Below are 19,418 nucleotides of genomic sequence, written 5' to 3' on the forward strand. Positions count from 1 at the left end.
GACTTGGTCCTCTGCAGTTTTTATTTCTTGTGACAGTGTCTGATAGCCGTCCCTCAGGATCCTTTCCCCTTGGCCCTCAGGGGGTGGCCCAACACAGACCAAATGGGGAGGTGAGCAACCAGCTCCTGTCCAGAGCCACTGCGGGAGGTGGTACCCTCATCCCCAGGATGCCCTGCCAGCCCCACTGCAGGCTTCTCCTGTGAGGGCCCTGGGCATGGCTGAGGGTGGGGCCCTGTGAGCACACTGCAGCCTGGCCCTGGTGGAGCGGGAGGAGGAAAGCCAAGCTGGGTGCGAGACTAAAGGGCCCACATGATCCACTGACCCCCGATTTCCACCACCGACAGAGTGGGCCGCCCAGACATGGCTTTCCTGCCTCCCGGCCTGTCCTCCGCTGTGGGCATAGCATCTGTGCCTGCCTGCCTGCCTGCCTGCCTGCTTGAGGGAAAGGAGTTTCTGTTGCTGCCTTGAGCTGGGGGAAGAGCCCGGGGCAGATCCTGGCAGCTGCCTGGTGAGGTGGAGTCCTCCCTGCCTTTATGAGCACGCCAGGCCCAGAAAGGCGAAGCCTGGGCTGCCTTCCTGGCCCAGCTGAGGGGAGGGGTCAGACAGCGGTAACTCAGGCCAGAGCTGGTGTTCCTCTTTCTTCTGGGTGTGTGCAGCTGTGAGGCCCCAAGAGCAGGGGTTGGAAACCCAGGAGAGGCCACGGCCTGGGTACCTCTGACCACCCTGCCCCATGTAGAAGGCATCATCCCTGGAATGCTGTAGGAACCAGAGGCACTCTTCCTGCTATTTTATTCTTTCAGCTTTCGTCTTAGGCCCAAAAGCAAAGTGAAAATTTGAGTCTGGGCTGACCCTTAACAACAGCAGGATTTAGTAGGGTAGATTTCAAATGAGGCATCTCCCAAAGTAGCCAGTCCAAGTTCCGGTGGCTGTCGTTCAGCTCATGGGGGCTTCATGGGGACACAGCCGGCACAGGTGCAGGGCCCAAGTCCGCCCACCCAGCCTGGCGCTGAAACTCACTCGGGGGCTGAAGAGCCACACGTACACTATGTGGTTTAAGAGCACTTTATTATTGTTCTTAAGGCTACTTTTAAGTACAAAAAAAAGATGGCCTGCCAAACCTTTTTTTCTTCTTCCAGGAAAAACAGGCCACAGAGAATGGTATATTACAGATTTACACACGGAGAGACGCTCAGAGCGCACTGCAGGCGGCGTGGCTCTGGCAAGAACTTCACGGAGCCCTTCTTAGAGCGGGGAAGGGGGCTCTTTCTCAGTGAAATGTTTGGTTTTCTGCTGCCCCCTCTGCCCAAGGCCCCTTCCAGGGTACTGCCTATCCCAGATAGGTCAGTGCACCAGGGGACCGGCCACCAGCACCGCCGACCCTCCCAGAGTGACGCCCTTGTTCACTGACAGAGAGACCTGTCCCAGGAGTGTCCTCCACCGAGCCGGTCAGCAGTGGGTTGTTTTCCTGTTACGACGCTCAGTAGCCTGTAGCAATAACAAACTAGTGGCTATGAATGCAGATGCAGTGTTCTCATAGAATAACTGTGTTCCTGCACTTTTACAGACAAATCTACGACAAAAAAAAAGATCAACTTTTTTTTTTCCCAAACAACAACAAAAAATGAATGATTACAATAGGAAAGGGAAAAATTAAATAGCTACATATCATTAACAAATTAATGTTCTTCCAAAAATACCTACAAATTTCTCTGTACATTCTTTACGCACAGCGTAATGATGGTCTTAAAATTACCTATATAAAAAAAGTGTTCTCAACGATTTTTCCTACAGAAAATATAGGGGCCTGAATGCCAAAGCTTGGAAGCCCAGTAGAGTGGGAGTGAAATGTGTGCGGGGCAAGGAGAAGGGCTTTTCTTTCCTCCACTTTTCAAAGGCCTGCAGCCACCCTGTGACTACAAGAGCCAGTCCTCCGACCTTTTCACCCAGTGCCAATTTCCAAAATTCAACAGCCAAACTGTAAAACCAGAGGTCGTGCAGTGTGCAGAGTCCACAAAGCCTTGCAGGTGAGGTGACCACACCCATGTCACCTGGTCAGGTGCCATCGTCGTGAGCCTCTGCTGGGCCAGGCGGAACACAGCACACCCCAGGCGGAGGGGACAGAAACGCTCATTGACCAAAAAGGAGCAGCTGTGACCTCCACAGCTGTGTCTGTCATGCTTGCTTCATCTAATTTCTAGTTAGTAGCTATTAATATAGCAAATAATAAAATGCAGTAATAACAGTATAAAGTCAGAGGAATGTATACTGCCTTGGCCCCAGCGTACGAGGAAGCGTATAAAACACCGTATCACAGATTGTCAGTAATCTGCTGTTCAGCCAAGAGAGTTCAAAGGGAGCAGTTTCTGCATGTAGGGAAGCTGGAAGACACAAACCCCACCTCCCCTGGGAGCTTGTAACAAAGCAGACGGGGATGCAAAAATGCTGTCAGCCGGCAGCAAAACTCCAGCATCCCACACCGCAGCTGACCCACTGCTCATCACGAGGGCCTGCCAGGAGCTGGCCTCCCGCACTGCTTGTGAGTAAAGTGAATATCAAATACAAATCTTAGAGTACAACTGTACCAGCAGTAAGTATATCTAGGACTGTAACTGACAAAAATAAACTAATTCTGAAAAGAAGATAGTAAGTATTAAGGTTTTTGTTTACTGTCTATATAATTAATAGAAACCAGCTATTTTTTCTCCATTAAAACATGCATCACGTTTAAAGCACTATGGAATCCTCCAACCTCAGCTCTAGTCTAACAAACTGCAGTGTTCAGAGAAGGTAAAATGCCCGTGATTGGTAGAGTCTGCAGTCCAGTTGCAAGCACCTGAAATCTAGAGAGAGAAAGACCTATAACCTGTATGAGACTTCCCCTTCCAAAGCTGTATTGTCTAGATTAAAAAAAAAACAAAAACAGTAACAACAACAAACACACAAATGGTCAGAAATGTCATCCTTAAACCCTTTGTTTTTCAGCAGTTTGCCCTCAGAGTTCTGGCATCACACATAAAGTTGTCAGGCAACTTTAGTCCTCCTCCAATAGTGCAAATCAGACACGACAGTTCTCTTCAAGTATACACACGCACACACACGGACCGAACCAAACACGCCGTGGAAGCTGAGCCACACACACCCCGGTCTCAAGAAGCAAAGGAAAAAGCACAAAGCGTCTGAGTCACCAATTCATCATGGCTTGTGACTGAGAAAGCGCTGTGGAGTCCTGGCCCCGTTGGGGCGGCAGACCTGCATCAGAGGTTTCTTTGGTAACTGAGGCAGGAAGTAAGGATGCTACATTAGACAGATGTTCCACACGTAGTTCCTGCTATCATGTTTGAGGGCCCCCTTGTACGGATACCAAGCAAGTACAAAAACAGAACAAAAATCCCAACAACATGGTTTTTGCGAATAAACCATCCCTTCCCTTCCCCCCACCCCACCCCCATGATTTTTTTTTTTTTTTTTTTTTTTTTAAAGTACTGACTGTTCAAAGCTCAGGCAAACCATGCAGATCCACGTGTTGTTGGAGGAGGCACTCCCTTCAGGAGACCACAGACGGGGAGTGACTGTGGCTGACCATGTGGGCAGAGGGGCTGGCGGACTGGCCCCTGCGAGAGGCGGACTCAGGGCTGCTGGACGCTCCGTCCTTGGCCGCTTTGATCTGGAGCCACGTGTCACCCAGAGCTTTGGCAAAGTGGTCGTCCACGGAGCCCGTGATGGACACAGAGTTGGGTGCTGGCTCGGGCTCCTTGTAATTCTTGCCCAGGCTCCTACGGAAATGCTCCTCCACCACGGGGTCACAGGTGGTGGCGGCTGCAGGCAAGCAGGAAGGCAGTCAGACACAGGTGGCCGCAGACAGGCACGGGTGCAGCCCCCTCCCTCGGGCAGCCCAGAGCTGGACTGGCTGCCACAGTCAGTGTGGGCTCTGCAAACAGAACCCACCTCCCCCAGCTAAGTGAGGCGCTTGGGCAGGTCACTCCTCTGTAAAATGGTGATGTACCGACTGCACTGGGCCAGAGTCCAAGTTCAGAAAGAGAACGTGGCATTAAATTTAACAGTAGCTGCTGCCCTCCCTGAACTAGGGCATGAGATCCTGGAATTGAGGGGGGCAGCGTGTTTCTCATGCCCTTCCCACCCAAGCCACACACAACGCTAGGTGCACACTGGACGTGCTCAAAAAATACTTTTTCAACCTCAGCAATAGATGGGCTCAGGGGCGAGGGGTTTCAACCAACAGCATGACAGAGAAGGGCTCTGCTGCTACTAGCACAGCTGTGACAGGTGAGGAGGCCCGGGACACTCACCGCTTGGTGGCCTCCGGTAGCTGGCAGGCCCGGGCGCGGCACAGCCGCTGTGCGCGATGGGGCAGTGCGAGAGGTTGCAGTTGCGGGCGCCAGCCGAGGCACAGGTGATCACGGAGGGCCGGTTCTGCGGGGAAGAGGGGTGTCAGTGTGTGGAGACCCGCCTCAGTACCGGGCACCGCCCCTGGGGCCCTCCCCAGCACCCTTCAGGCTCTGTTCTGGAGCCCTTCCTGACCCCGTGTGCCACCTCCCACTTCAACACTGGAGTCCTGTTGCTAAACACGGCCAATCCACAGAGTGAGTGCAGCTCCAAGGGTGTGTGTAGTGGCCCTTGGTCGTGGCTGTTTGGATCAGTGACAGTACAAAGGACAAAAGCTCAACTGTTGAGTTGGTCTGTCCCCCTCTCTCAGATCTGTTGAGACAAACACCGAGCATCCTGTGGAGGGCAGAGGGTTGCAGGAGGGACCTCACTTCTCCCGGTAACGTCCCCAGAGCCCTTCCCATTGTGTCCACTGAGCCGCGGGTGTGCCTGGAGCCATCCAGGACACTTCAATACATGGCAATTAACTGGAAGCATTTTGCTGGAGCCAAAGCCAGCTCGAGTTGGCTTCAGTGATGACCTACAAATCAGGACAGAGAGGAAATGGAGGAAATACGCCTGAGTGTAGAACGGTACACGTCCCACCCCAGCCGGATCTGCCTTGCACACAGACTCACTCTCCTTCCCTGCCACTCCTACGCTGTCTGCCTGGCAGACTCCCCTTGTTCCTTCAAGCCCTGTTCGGATCTCTCTGTGAAGCCTTTCACTGGCTGCCCCCCGCTTCACTCCTGCTCCCCCAACCCACCAAGATTCAGCACGTGCATCGGTCTGTCCAGGTGCTCCTGTAAGACCACGCACACCAGGCAGTATGTCTGGCCCCCCAGCCTAGGTGCAGAACCTCGGACAGAAAATATGTGTGAACTAAACAGAACTTCCTCAGGTTCCCCCAGGAAAAGTATCTTGCAATATCCCTGAGGACAAGGTGGTGGAGTATGTGGGCTGAGTTCCAGGACAGCCAGTGAGGAGCTGGTTGAAATCACCCCACAGGGACCAAGGGTGACAGTAGTGTCAGCCAGAGGGATGCTGAGCTTTGTCCTTCCCAGCCAGCCCTTTCCATTCAAGTCAGAGCAATAGCTGGTATAAAGACACAAAAGGCTTGCCTGCCAGACCTTCTCATGATAGAAAGTGATTGGGAATGGCGAAAATGGATTCTAGGATGAAAATGTGGATCCACAAGGATGAACTGGGATTAAACATAAGGGGCTGTACTTGGGTCTAACAAGAAATGACACACACCAGGGTAGAGGGAGACATGGCTTAGCAGCAGCAGACAAACCAAGAATTCAGGGTTTCTGAGTGGCGCAATACTTCCACAGTGGGACAGAGCTGCCCAGAGTTCGTGTCGCCTCCGTGGTGTGCACAGGTGGCAGCGCAGAGAACCTGGGCAGGTGGAGCTGGGCTGAATGTCCACGCTCTGCCTGTGGACAGGGCCTCAGGCGAGGGTCTTCACAGTGCTGAGCAGACAGGGTCGGAAAGGGGGTTGGGGACCGACAGATGGGGCCTGGAGCAGATCTCACACTGGCTGACCACAGAGGTCAAGCAGCAGCAAGAGAGCAAGATACCAAGACCTGGACATGCGCAGAGCCAGGAGGGAGGAGGGCCTGCCCCGTCCAGCTCTCAGTGAGATGGCCAGGCCCTTCCCAAGCCTGGCTGGACCCATGACCTTGGGCTCAAGGAGACCCCCCAGGATCCTCCCAATAAAACTCCCTTTTGTGCTCAGCCGGCTTGTGCTTTGCAGCGAGCATGTCCTGAGCCACGCAGATGTGGGCAACTGGGGAGACGTTTCAAGCACGGGGAGGGGAATCAAGGAAGAGGAAGAAATGAGCTCGCTGTCCAGCCTTTATGTCAGTCTATCCAAGGCAGGAAAGGCCATTTCAAAAGAGAGTCTCTAGCACGGGACCAGCAGGGCAGGCTGGCCAACTGGTATCAGAACACCTTTAGGGCATCTCCTGACCTGAGCTGCAGCGAATCACCTTAACCGGTCACCTGCAGATGCGAAGATGTTCAGTGTCTGGGTATCCTCTCCTCCTCCCCACAAGCCAGGCTGCAGGGTGGCCCGTGAGCCCTCCTGGGACTGGCTGCACCACCCCCCGGCCCCCGCTGGAGTCAGACACCTCGCCCTTGCCTCTGTGGTGGAGTGTAGGCCGGGACTCGTCCACTTAGAACAGGCCAGGCCTCCAGATGGTGAGCATTTATGGGATCTCAAGGCTCCCCTGCCCCACGCCCTTATTTTCCAGATGGGGAAAATGAAGGCCAGAAACCCCCTGCTGGAAGTTACGCCGCAGATTTATGGCAGGGCCAGGATGAGCCTTGTCACTAACCCCTTCACCCGCTGCCCCACCCCCTGTGACTGTCCTCAGACAGAGGCTGCCCTGGGGGAGACAGCGCCCACCTGTCCTATCTGAAAGCAACCCCCAAGGCTGGCTGCACCAACACTTTTTTTTTTTTTTTTTGAGACGAAGTCTCACTCTGTCGTCCAGGCTGGAGTGCGGTGACGCGATCTTGGCTCATCGCAAGCTCCGCCTTCCGGATTCAAGTGGTTCTGTCAGCCTCCCGAGCAGCTGGGATTACAGGCACCCACCACCACGCCTGGCTAATTTTTGTACTTTTAGTAAAGACAGGGTTTCACCATGTTGGCCAGGCTGGTCTCGAAATCCTGGCCTCAAGTGATCCGCCGCCTCGACCTCCCAAAGTGCTGGGATTACAGGTGTGAGCCACCGCGCCCGGCCCTCGATGTGCGAAGCTTAACCCCATCCTGCCTCTCCTCACTGGCTGCTGCCCAAGGCCACCCTCTTGGTGTCTGTCTATCCTGAGCTGCCATCACAAACATGAAATGGGGGGACACTTTCTGCAGCCTCCCCATACATGCCCCTCAGGGAACTTTCCTGTCCCAAGTTCCCAGAGATCTGAGTCACATTTTCTGCCACACAGAGGAAGGTTTCCACCATGTCCACCCACAGGGCTGCAGCATGCATTCTGCCTGCCTGTGGACACAGAGCTTTGCTGTCACCCCAGGAAGCCCCCTCCCCACCACCATTCGCCTGGCTCTGAGCTACAGGATGACACCCAACAGACTCTCGGGAAGGGGCCTCGGAGCTGCTGGAGCACAGGCAACGTGGCTGCTTGGTGTCCTCAGCAGGGCGCTGGAGCCCAGCTGAGGTTCCAGTGCGTGGCCTCGGCCCCGCCACGCTGCCGCAGGAAGGAGCCCCACGAATGGCTACGACGTGAATGACATGTGCTGACAGCAGCCACGGCAAGGAGGGCAGGATTGACCCCCTCCTTCCCCACCAAGCCCAGCCTGAAGTGACAGCTCCGGTCGGGCCACTGTGCCCTTCCCAGGAAAATGGGCAGCTTGGGGTGCCCCATGGTCCCTGGCTTTGTCCTTGCTCCAGGCCTGGATCCTTTAAGGACACAGCTGGGGAGCTGAGGTTCTCCCTCCTAGGAAGGCTGCTCAGGAGCCCCAAGGCACGAGGAGGGGCCCTCGCCACATGAACGGGCAGCAAGGCCCGTTCCAGGTTGGAGAGAGGGAGACAGGCTAAAGAAATCAGGCCACTCTGTTCAGCAGTTCCGTTTTTGCAAAGCAACTGTGACCGAAACCAACTGCAAGATTCTCAAGAGCCTTGGAGAGTCAAGGAAATCATCATCTAAGAAAACACTAAGCCCGTCAAGGGCCCACCCTGACCCTGCGGGCAGAGACAGCCCGCCAGGCTCACAGTTACATCCCCCAGGTCACCAAGGGCCAGAGGCTGGACGTGGGTGCTCTGAGATTACAGCTGAATCCTCCCCTCCATTCCCCTGTCCTTCAGGGACTCCCCAACAGCCGTGGCAATGGCCAGAGAGCCAGGTTCCACCTGCGCAGTTCAGGCCATGGCTCGTGGCATCATTACAATGCCTGCTGAGCTTCACAAAGCAGAAAGGTCCACTGCCCACCCCCGGAGGCAGGGAGCGGGTCCCTGTGGGTCGCACTGCCCACACGCCTCTGCTGCTGCCCAGGCGCACACTCCTCTCTTCTCACATCCATTTCCCCAACTAGACTGGGAGCTCCCTGTGGCCATGACAGTGTCCACACAACCACCTCTGGCTGCCCAGAGCTCCGCTCTGCAGAGGGCTGGGTAAATGGTGAGCACTAGTAAAACGCTGACATGAACAGCAGTGATAACCTGGCCCCAGGTTCCATCAGACACATCAGCGCTCTCTCCTCCAGACGAAAGCTGAGTGTGCTGAGGACGACGACTGCATCTTGCTGGACTGGCTTCTGGCACCCGCTGGCACACAATAGGGGTCTATGCCATTTTGTTAAATGAATGAATCAAACACAGGATTACAATGTCAGACTCCAAGGCAAGATGGGCAACTGTTCTCAGCTTCAGTGGGATTCCCAAGCACCAGAAGCACCTCTCCCAACTCCCAGGGCCTCCCCCACCCGCAGTTCCAACAGACCCCATCAGAGACGGACACCAGGCAGTGCTGCTTGAGGGAAGCCCCGGGGGTGCCGCAAGGACACGGAGGCTCTCGCAGTTGAATGCACGGAGCCTGGAGGCACCCCTCGGGGCACAGCACCCTCCCCTCTGTCAGTCTTAGTAAATGCTGACTAGTGACCAAGGAGCTGTTAGGTGGCAGTCCCCGGAGGTTCAGAGAGCTCCAGCAGCGATTCCAAGCCTTCTCAATGCTGCTGCCTTCCCCCACACACTTCCCCAGAAACCCCGTTTTTAAAAAGATTTGTTTCTACCAAGCAAACTGTGTTTATTATGTAATCATTTAATTTCCTATTTTCCTTTAATAGGAAAAACTCCCTACGTACCCATCATAGGCTTCTGACCAGCACGGGGGCTCACAACCCTGCGGCCATCAACTGTGCAGGACCCCAGCCCAAGGCAAAGCAGCCTGACATTTCCCTTCATCTGCGTGACCTTCTCAAGGAGAAACGGAGGACCCCCTTGAGGATGACGACATTGATCCTAAGAGAATCGGGCCTGCCACAGAAGACTGCTGAAGAAAACGTCAGTACACCACCCTGTACTGTGGCAGGAGAGAGATGAAGCCCCAGCGACATGCACCTTGCCCAAGGCCACGAGTGCTAAGATGCGAGGCCCGGGCAGGTCTGGGCAGGAAGTAAAAGCAGAAGAGGACTCCTGTTCTGCTGTCCCTTGTCCCAAGTGCAGAACGGAGGCGAAGGGTGGCATCCCTTACCACCTCCCTCCCTCACCACCGCCCTCGGGGTCCTCTGCCCGGGGCTCTGCATCCAGCTCAGTCCCCCAGCCCCCGGACTCCCCTTGCCACCCTCTCAGAGGCCCACCTGCTGCCGCTCCCCCGGGGTCAGTGTGGGCGAGAGGCCGGCCGGCCTGCTGGCGTCCAGGCTGTTCTTGGTCAGTGCGAGGGGCTGCTCCAGGCCGAGGCTGGGGAGGGACGTGTACAGGTGGCTGCCGTGCAGGCTCATGGTGGGGGCCACGGCGCGTTCGATGGGGCTGCGGCTCCGCTCCCGGGGGTCTTTGCGGCAGTCGCCATTGGCAGTCTTGTTCCTGAAAAAGAGGAGTGAGCGTTCAGAGGGGGATCCCTGGCATTTTCTGAAAGGCAAAGGGGACAGTGACTGTGTGCCAGGCACTCTGTGTTGCTTATTTAATTTTTTACCCTGAAGCTCAGGTCGTGTGGCTGGGCAGCATGAGGAGGAGCCGGCTACCAGCCCGGGTCAGCCTGACCCCAAAGCCCCTGGGTGCCGGGGAGGCTGCTGCCAGCGGAGTCCAAAGTCAGCTCCATGGAAGACGGAGCCCCCGACTCAGCGGCGTCCTCTGTCCGACTCTCTGTTCACTTCTACAATAATCTCCACCCCCTCGGAGCCTGGGGAGCTGGAGGCCAAGCTGGTTTGATAAGGACCTGCCATGTGGACAGGACGGGGACACTGACAATGATCCAGTCACCGGCTGTGTCCTACATGCCGGGCCTGGTCTAAGCCTCCACAGTACTGCTCAGCCCATCTTCCTAACAGCACCAAGCAGGCAATGCCCCCACCACCCCCTGTCCAGACGAGAACCCTGAGACACAGAGTGGTGGAATCATCAGCTCAGGCTCCTGGCTGACACGTGGTGACGTCTGCTCTGGTGCTGCCGGGACGCCGCAGGGAGCCAGCGCGCAGCTCGCTCATCCAGGACACACGAGCAAGAGTGACCTGCGTCCAGAAGGTCCATCACTAGCCCTGGCCATGTGCTGAGCTCTCAGGCGATGCCACGTGGAATCCAGGTGAGACAGTCAGTGCCGCCTCCATCCGATGTGTTAGTCCGAAGGCAGTGTTACATGTCGCATCTATCAGGCACTGGCCCCACACAGGTAAGGCGCGGCCAGCCCCTGTCCACCCTCCACACTTTATTCCAGGGGTCCCACAGTGGCATCTGCCTTGGGTCTTGCCTCCTGAATCCACCACATTCTCCGCTGACAGAGTAATCTTTTTCCATAACTAATGAGCTGGTCTTTTAAAGAAAAATGTGATGAATCATGATTTGAGTGAATTTTCTTTAAGAAATGCAAATTATTTTCAGAGTCTGCAAGTAGTCACCTGTCTTAACTAGCAGAAAAGCCTGGGCCTGCCCTGGTGAAGCAGCAGCCACAGCCCCCATCCCGGACTGGCTGAGTATGTTACACACACACACTGAATGTTACACACACACACTGAAGATGCTACACACACACACTGAAGATGCTACACACACACACTGAGTATGTTACACACACACTGAAGATGTTACACACACACACTGAATGTTACACACACACTGAAGATGTTACACACACACACTGAATGTTACACACACTGAAGATGTTACACACACACACTGAATGTTACACACACACTGAAGATGTTACACACACACACTGAATGTTACACACACACTGAAGATGTTACACACACACACTGAATGTTACACACACACTGAAGATGTTACACACACTGAAGATGTTACACACACACACTGAGGATGCTACACACACACACTGAGGATGTTACACACACACACTGAAGATGTTACACACACACACTGAAGATGTTACACACACACACTGAGGATGTTACACACACACTGAAGATGTTACACACACACACTGAGGATGTTACACACACACACTGAAGATGTTACACACACACACACTGAAGATGTTACACACACACACTGAAGATGTTACACACACACACACTGAGGATGTTACACACACACACTGAAGATGTTACACACACACACTGAGGATGCTACACACACTGAGGATGCTACACACACACACTGAGGATGTTACACACACACACTGAAGATGTTACACACACACACTGAGGATGTTACACACACACACTGAAGATGTTACACACACACACTGAAGATGCTACACACACACACTGAAGATGTTACACACACACACTGAAGATGTTACACACACACACTGAATGTTACACACACACACTGAAGATGTTACACACACACACACTGAATGTTACACACACACTGAAGATGTTACACACACACACTGAAGATGCTACACACACACACTGAAGATGTTACACACACACACTGAAGATGCTACACACACACACTGAAGATGTTACACACACACTCTGAAGATGTTACACACACACACACACTGTTACACACACTGAAGATGTTACACACACACACACTGAATGTTACACACACACACTGAGGATGTTACACACTGAATGTTACACACACACACTGAAGATGTTACACACACACACTGAAGATGTTACACACACTGAAGATGTTACACACACACACTGAGGATGTTACACACACTGAAGATGTTACACACACACACTGAAGATGTTACACACACACACTGAAGATGTTACACACACACACACACTGAATGTTACACACAATGTTACGCATGCACAATGTTACACACTGAATACGTTACACACATGCACGCACACACTGAATATGTTACATAAAGCACACACACTGTTACACACACATGCACGCACCACACACACACATGCATGTGACAGGCATACCTTTCTGAAACTGTCGATTAACTTCAGTTGTAAGAACACAGAGCCATCACATGCACCCTGTACCCTGACTCCCCGGATGGTGGCATCTTGTAAAAGTACAGTACAATATCACAACCAGGATAAGACAACTACCAACCTTATTCAGATTTCCTGTTTTGCCTGTATCCATCCCAGAGCAATCTCTTTATAAAGCAAATCCAACCACATCCAGCCCTTAGTTAATGTTTTTAGCAGCTCAGCATGGGCCTTGGTAGCCTCTGGGCCTGACCACCTTCCCATCCTCATCTCTGGCTCCAAGCCTCCAAATGTTGTGCTCCGTAGTTTCAACCGTCTACTTGCCATTCCTCAAATAAGACGCAGCCACTCTGCCTCTGTGGCTGTGAACAGGCGGTGCCGCTCTAGCCTCCCTCCTCCCCGTCCTGCACTGCCAACCACAGCTGCAGCGTGAAATCCCAAAGTGCCCCGTGCAAACCTTTAATATAGAACCCATCACCCACCGTCAACGATCTCTTCATCTGTGCACCTGCCCCTCCTCACATTACCTCGCCCCTCCTATCTCATTACCCTTGCTACCATGGGCACACAGAGACAGACTTAACAAGTGAATGAAGAGAAACAGTGCATGGGTGACTGGGTAAGAAAGGCAGGTATCGTGGAGTGGAACTGTGGATGGGCAGAATCATGGAGAGCTGGAGGGCTGAGGAGTCAACTGGAGGTGCGTTCAAGCCTTCAGATGGACTCTGCAGCCCAATCAGTGAGCTGTTAAGGGCTGAGCAGGAGCAGCACCAGAGGGGGCCTGAGTGCAGCCTCGGCTGTGATGTTGTGACGTCATTCTGTGCCATCTCTAGCAGGGGCACGTGCTCGGCTTGCCACTCAGTGCCCCGAGGCGTTCCGAGCCTCGGCGTCTCCATGTAACCATGTGGTCATAGTAAGATCCACCCAGAGGACTCTAAACGGGGGACAAACAGCACACAAACCAAAATCAGGGAGTGCCAAGAGGACCCAGTCAGCCCTAAACCAAAACAATCACAGCGGCGCGCTGCAGCCCTCAGTGAGCGCCAAGAGAACCCTGTCAGCCCTGAACCGAGTGTATTGATTATAGGGTGATTAGCTGTACAGGACCCAGTATTCGTTTATGGGTTTTTTTCTTTCCTTTTATTCTCTGGCTGATGATACAGAATGTCTTAAAAGCAATTAAGGAATAAACGTTCAGCCCATTAAGACAACCATGGAAGAGAATGTTCTGGCCAGAGCCTAGACAGTAGGTTCCATCAACGCCACACACATCCTGGCGATTTTCAGAACGTTAAAATACTAAAAACCTTAATACTGAAACCAGCCTGTCCATGATGTCGCTGTCCGTGGCAGTTCAGAAGACAGCACAGGTTTCTGCGATGAATGCCTCAAGGGTTACGATCCCAGACACCGACATCACCAGAGGATCTTCCATGGAACGGACATCAAGCCAAGCAGGCCTGAGATCCGCTGGCTTCTACCCTAAACGGGGCTTGGTTCCCGAATACTCAATTCATCCGTGTCGCCGCACATCCTCATCTGCAGTGTCCCGCTCCCTTCCAAATTCAGATAAAGACACAATTTCATTGTTAACGACATGAGTGAATGGCTTCTCTCCTCCTCACTGATACTTCCACGGGCCACTTCACGAAGTGCACAGACCTGGGGGCTCATGTCACGGATTCAGGAGCGCCTCAGACATGGTGTGCCTCTGAATTTAGACTTCCGCTCACTCAGCCAGTGCTAGCTGAGTCTCTGTTCTGTGGAGGTTACAGAAAGGAAGCCACAGCCCTGCCTTCTCACGGGCTTACAATCTAGCAGGGACAGAAAGGCCCGGGAGGGGCTGCAGCTCCCAAGTGACGGCTCTGGCTCCAGGCGAGGTCCGAGGATAAAGACAGAAGTCCAAGGATAAAGACACCCCCGGGTGGCAAGGAGGAGCAGCCTAAAGCTCAGGCCGCGTCTGCCCATGTCCAAAGCCAAGGTCGGGGCACATAAGGCATTGCCCACCCCTCGCACCTTACGTCCTAGGGGCACGGCACAGTCACGTGGAAGACTCAGTGGCGCCTCAGGAAATCCAAGCATGACTTGGAGACCACATCACAGAGGAGAGGGGTGCCAGGGCCGCCAGCTGCCAGGGCAGAGGTAAGGACAGGGCAGCCCCGCACCTAAATCCACCATCTGTGCTCCCATAGCCCCACTGCATGCCTACCCTACGCAGGGCAGCGGGGAGAAGGGGACTTCCAGGCGCACTAACCGGAAAGATGGTCCATGGAACACAGCACAGTGGGCACTACGGGTCAGACAAAGACACTGAAAACAGCGAGAAAAGGCCCAGAGAACTGGCTGGTTAATTTTAGTAAAATTATACATTACTCACATTTCCAGCTCATTTTCCTGGTTCCCGGAGCTTCAAGACAGACATTGTTTTCTAGGCCCTGCTCCCCCCGGTGATTCACCTCCCAGCCACTGCTTCCCAGGCGTCATGTGCTCCCCAGGACGGCAGAAAACCACATGCATCCTGCCCGGGAGATGGGAGTCACCTCTGCTCCTGGTCAGGACTGTGCCCGAGAGAGCCCACTGCATCCCCGCAAGCACCCAAAGGACTCCGACTGGCTCCGTGCCAGGCCCGTCAGAGCCGCTGAGGCTGCACGGCACCCGGCCTTGACCCGGGCCTCATCCCCATCCTAGGCAGGTACTTCCACTGCCAGCTGCCCACGGACAGAAAGATGGAAAGGGGGTGGGGGAAGAGAGGCCTACGACACTATCATCTAGGACAGAGTTTTCTGAGGACTGAAGGCCACATGCTCTCTAAGCTGAGAAACCAAGAATGTGTATCATATTTGGGGAAAAGTAAACCAGATTCCAAGCAGTGACACTGAAAGAATCCATCACGTGAAAAAAGTGCACTGCATGTTTGATACTCATTAAAATGAGTTTCCCGCCCTCCAACATTAAAATGAGCTTCCCGCCCTCCAACAAACACGCTCCAGGATGCTCAGCCCCCAGCCCCATCACCTGACGTTCTGAGCCTGCACTGCGCTTCATTCACCACGGACCGCCGCGAGCTACACTGATCTGAGTCTGAGTTCTTCTGCCTGAGGAGGGGGTATGGGTAGAAGATATTTTGACGATATATTCTGGGGTCCCCAAAGGCCCCTGGGCACCATGGCAGGGCAGGTGCTCCCACCCGGTGACAGAGATGAGGCCCAGGGCAGCCTTGGGCCCTGGCCTCCCACAAAACACCATCCTGAGGCAGCAAAGCAGCCCATCCCTATGCCAGGCGGTGCCTGGCAGAAGCAGACTGAAGGCTGTGCAGAGACATCCCCCAAGTACCAGAGTCCAGCCGGAGACAGAGACTCGAAGGAGGGGCCAGCAGTGGGCCAGTGAGTGGGCCGGGACACAGCCCCATCTCCAGCCCTTTCGTCCTCTCCCTCCCACCGCAGCAGTTACAGGAGAATCTGACCTCTGAGAACTGGCAGGACAGCCGGATGCCCACACAGTCTTAACACATCATAATGAGGTTGCTGGCCGGGCATGGTGGCACGCACCTGTGGTCCCAGCTACCTGGAGGCTGAGGTGGGAGGATCGCTTGGGCCCAGGAGGTGGAGGCTACAGCGAGCCATGGTCACGCCACTGCACTTTAGCCTGGGTGACAGAGCAAGATCCTGTCTTTAAATAAGTAAGATTGCTAGCACATCTTTAATCTTAAAAAGCTTCCTCAGAAAACAGACTTAATGCCACTGAACGGTGCCCTTAAACCTGGTGAAAGTGGTCAGCTGTATGCTCTGCTAATTTACCACAACTTTTTAAATAATAAAATTTTACCTGAATACTATAGAAAGAACTTCCTCCCAACCTTTACCTGCTGCCCCCTGGGGTTTCTGTTGTGTACAGGGCAGGTCAGCCCATTCCAGTTTTACAGAAGAGATGGCCAAGGTGGAGAAGATGAAGGCTTTGCCCAGACAGACTGCCCACCACAGACATCAGCCCTGTGGCATGTCGTCACACCAGGACCACCAAGAGACTCTCCATCACCTCCCAGCTCCATCCCAAGCTTCCAGGAGGCCTTTCCCACTCACCAGCACCGTTTCCACCCACCTTCCCGCCCCAACTACAGAGCCACAGGGAAGGAGCAGTGCGGAGATGCCGGCTGCCAAGGCCTGTCCCCAGACAGTCCCGCCTAGCTGGCTTTCTCAGTCAGTAAGCGCCTGAGGCACAGCTCCCAGGGGACCCTGATCCCTGGCTGGACCGTGCACTCCTGGGAGGGCTGACACTGCAGCCCCCATGTCCTAATCTCCTTGGCTCCACACGGGTGACCACATACCAGATGTTCTAATAACTGTCCATAGAGTAAATGAATCATTAAGGTTCACATAGTATGTATGAGTCCAGTTAACAGCATTTGTGGCAAATGACAAGGGAGTTAAGGAGATTTCGGAGAAAATGACTGGTGGAAAAGACTTTTCTCTGAAAAAGCAGAATTTAGGGAACATTTAAATGTTGGGCATAAACAGTGGTGAGATGTCTTCTCCCTTCAGTTCCTTCCTCCAACTTCTGTTGTCCTCCTCACCTCCTCCCTGCTTCTAAATGTCCCCCAAGGAACTCAGCACTGTGGCTTCTCTCCCCTTGTGAGTGGGAGAGTTCACTGCTTCCCAGCGAGCAACAAGGTGCCTGGGTGTGTCCCCGAGACATCCTGGTCAAGCCGCGTCACTCCTCTGTGCCAATTTTAGACGGGAAGCGGGGGAGGTGGTTGCAAAGGAAGGCCTGGGTGAGACGATGTTTGCAGAGGTGGCGGAGGCCGAGGCAGAGACACCCTCCTAGGTACAAATGGCAAGAAGTGTGTCGTGGGCAGGAAAAAGTTGGGAAGATACCAACATTCAGACTGTCCTGAAGACAGATATGACCTTGAGGCTCCTGGCTTCAACAGTGGGGCCCACCCTCGCCAGCAGGGACAAGGGCAGAGACTGTCTCTACCTTCTATGCGTCAGCAACTACTGCCATAGCTTAACATTGTTTAATAACTGAGAAAAAGCCACCAAAAAGTCAAGGGAATCAAACGCGAGTGTGAATGCTGCCACAGCCAGCATGGCTGCCACAGCCGTCTGCCCACAGAACGTCTCCCCCATTAATTCTCCACAAAGGGGCCAGGCGCAGCGACTCATGCCTGTAATCCCAGCACTTTGGGAGGCCAAGGTAGGTGGACTGCGTAGGCCCAGGAGTTCGAGACCGGCCTGGGCAACATGGCGAAATCCCGTCTCCACAAAAAATATAAAAATTAGCTGGGCATGGTGGTAGGAGCCTGCAATCCCAGCTACTCGGGAGGATGGCTGGAGCCCGGGGGGAAGTTAAGGCTACAGTGAGCCATGACAGAGCCACTGCACTGCAGCCTGGGCAACAGGGTGAGACCCTGCCTCAGAAAATAAAAATAAAATACTCCCCACAAAGGTAGTGTCCCTCTTTTGGCTGGTTCAGATTTCAGAAATCGACTCCATCGACCAGGCAACACAGGACTCATTTGCTCCATCTATCACGAGACAGCTGTGAGAAGCATATTGGCCGGGCACAGTGGCTCACACCTGTAATCCCACCACTTTGGGAGGATGAAGTTAGCAGATGGCTTTAGCCTAGGAATTCAAGACCAGCCTGGGAAACATGGCAAAACCCTGTCTCTACTAAAAATAGAAAAATTATCTGGGCGTGGTGTCACGTACCTGCGGCCCCAGCTACTCTGGAGGCTGAGGTGGGAGGATCACCTGAGCCCAGGAGGTGGAGGTTGCAGTGAGCTGAGATCTGCACCACTGTATTCCAGCCCAAGTGACAGAGTGAGACCCTGTCTCAGAAAAAGAGCTGGGGAATCTCTGAGTAAGTGATTGATGTTGACTATCTTTATTATCATCAGCTCTCATTTACTGAAGGACATGCCCAATCATATGCTAGGCCTTATCTTAGTAAATTCACTGCCCCGCTGCAAAATAAGCATCATCTCCTTTTTACAAATAAATAAACTGAGCTTCAGAGAGGCTAAGTAACTTTTCAAAGTTTACAAAACTAGTACAAAAATTCCAATATATACTGGACTGGCTCCAAAGCCTTTCCATTTTCCAGGAGAGAGGAAAATACAAAGACCTGTGTACCTACTACTCAGAACTAGCAAATGAAAATGCACTCTCATATTTGCTTTGGGCCTTTTCTTTCCTCTGGCCATGATGAAAGCAGCAGAACATGCAGACGCATGAGGTCCCTGCTGCAGGCCCTTCTCAGTCCCGTTCCCCTCTCTTCATCCCCATGGGCATCCTGTTTTGTATTTGGTGCCTCCTGCTACCTGGCTGTCGTCCTCTGGCCACCCATGGATGTGTCTGGAAGCACACATCCGTAGCATGCTTCACACTCCAGCATGCCAGAACACCGTGTGTCTTGTACAATTGTGTCTTTCCCTCGTGTGGTCTTGGAGCTCTACCCATGTTCCAACAGAGACCTGGCTTATCCATGATATCTGCCTGCTCCATGGTATTCCTCCATACAAATACACCACTGCATATGTACCCGTTCCTTTACTGACCCCCCAGTGCCTGGGCACTCTTTGGTTTTTTCCTTATGAAAATGGCCCCCACAGGTCAGGCGCAGTGGCTCACACCCGTAATCCAGCACTCTGGGAGGCTGAGGCAGGTGGATCACCTGAGGTCAGGAGTTTGAGACCAGCCTGACCAACATGGCGAAACCCTCTCTACTAAAAATACAAAAATTAGGTGGGCTTGGTGGTGGGCGCCTGTAATCCCAGCTACTCCAGAGGCTGAGGCAGGAGGATCACCTGAACCTGGATTCGGAGGTTGCAGTGAGCCAAGATTGAGCCATTGAACTCCAACCTAGGCAACACAGCAAGACTCCATCTCAAAAAAACAAACAAACAAACAAAAAAAACAAACAAAAAAAAACGAAGGGAGGGAGGGAAGGGGGGAGGGGGGAAGGGAGGGGGAGGGGGGAAGGG

At 53.6% G+C, this 19,418-nt stretch overlaps 1 protein-coding gene across 6 annotated transcripts in view; it reads right to left on the reverse strand.

The window, feature by feature from the left end:
* Positions 1-1,048: 1,048 nt before the first annotated feature.
* VGLL4 (vestigial like family member 4) overlaps positions 1,049-19,418 on the reverse strand; it is a 163,443-nt gene continuing 145,073 nt past the window's right edge. For 5 of the 6 annotated variants that reach the window (XM_005547831.4, XM_005547832.4, XM_005547830.4 and 2 more), the window contains 3 exons: positions 9,701-9,923; positions 4,308-4,431; positions 1,049-3,816 (listed from right to left, as the gene is read on the reverse strand). In XM_005547831.4, the coding sequence (XP_005547888.1) occupies positions 3,545-3,816; positions 4,308-4,431; positions 9,701-9,923 (619 nt within the window). In that variant the 3' untranslated portion in view covers positions 1,049-3,544. Of the gene's footprint in view, positions 3,817-4,307; positions 4,432-4,685; positions 9,243-9,700; positions 9,924-19,418 lie in introns of those variants that run through there. The other variant, XM_074032990.1, reaches the window with a different exon arrangement.

This window comes from Macaca fascicularis, chromosome 2, assembly GCF_037993035.2.
Source record: "Macaca fascicularis isolate 582-1 chromosome 2, T2T-MFA8v1.1".
NCBI classification, from domain to species: domain Eukaryota; kingdom Metazoa; phylum Chordata; class Mammalia; order Primates; family Cercopithecidae; genus Macaca; species Macaca fascicularis.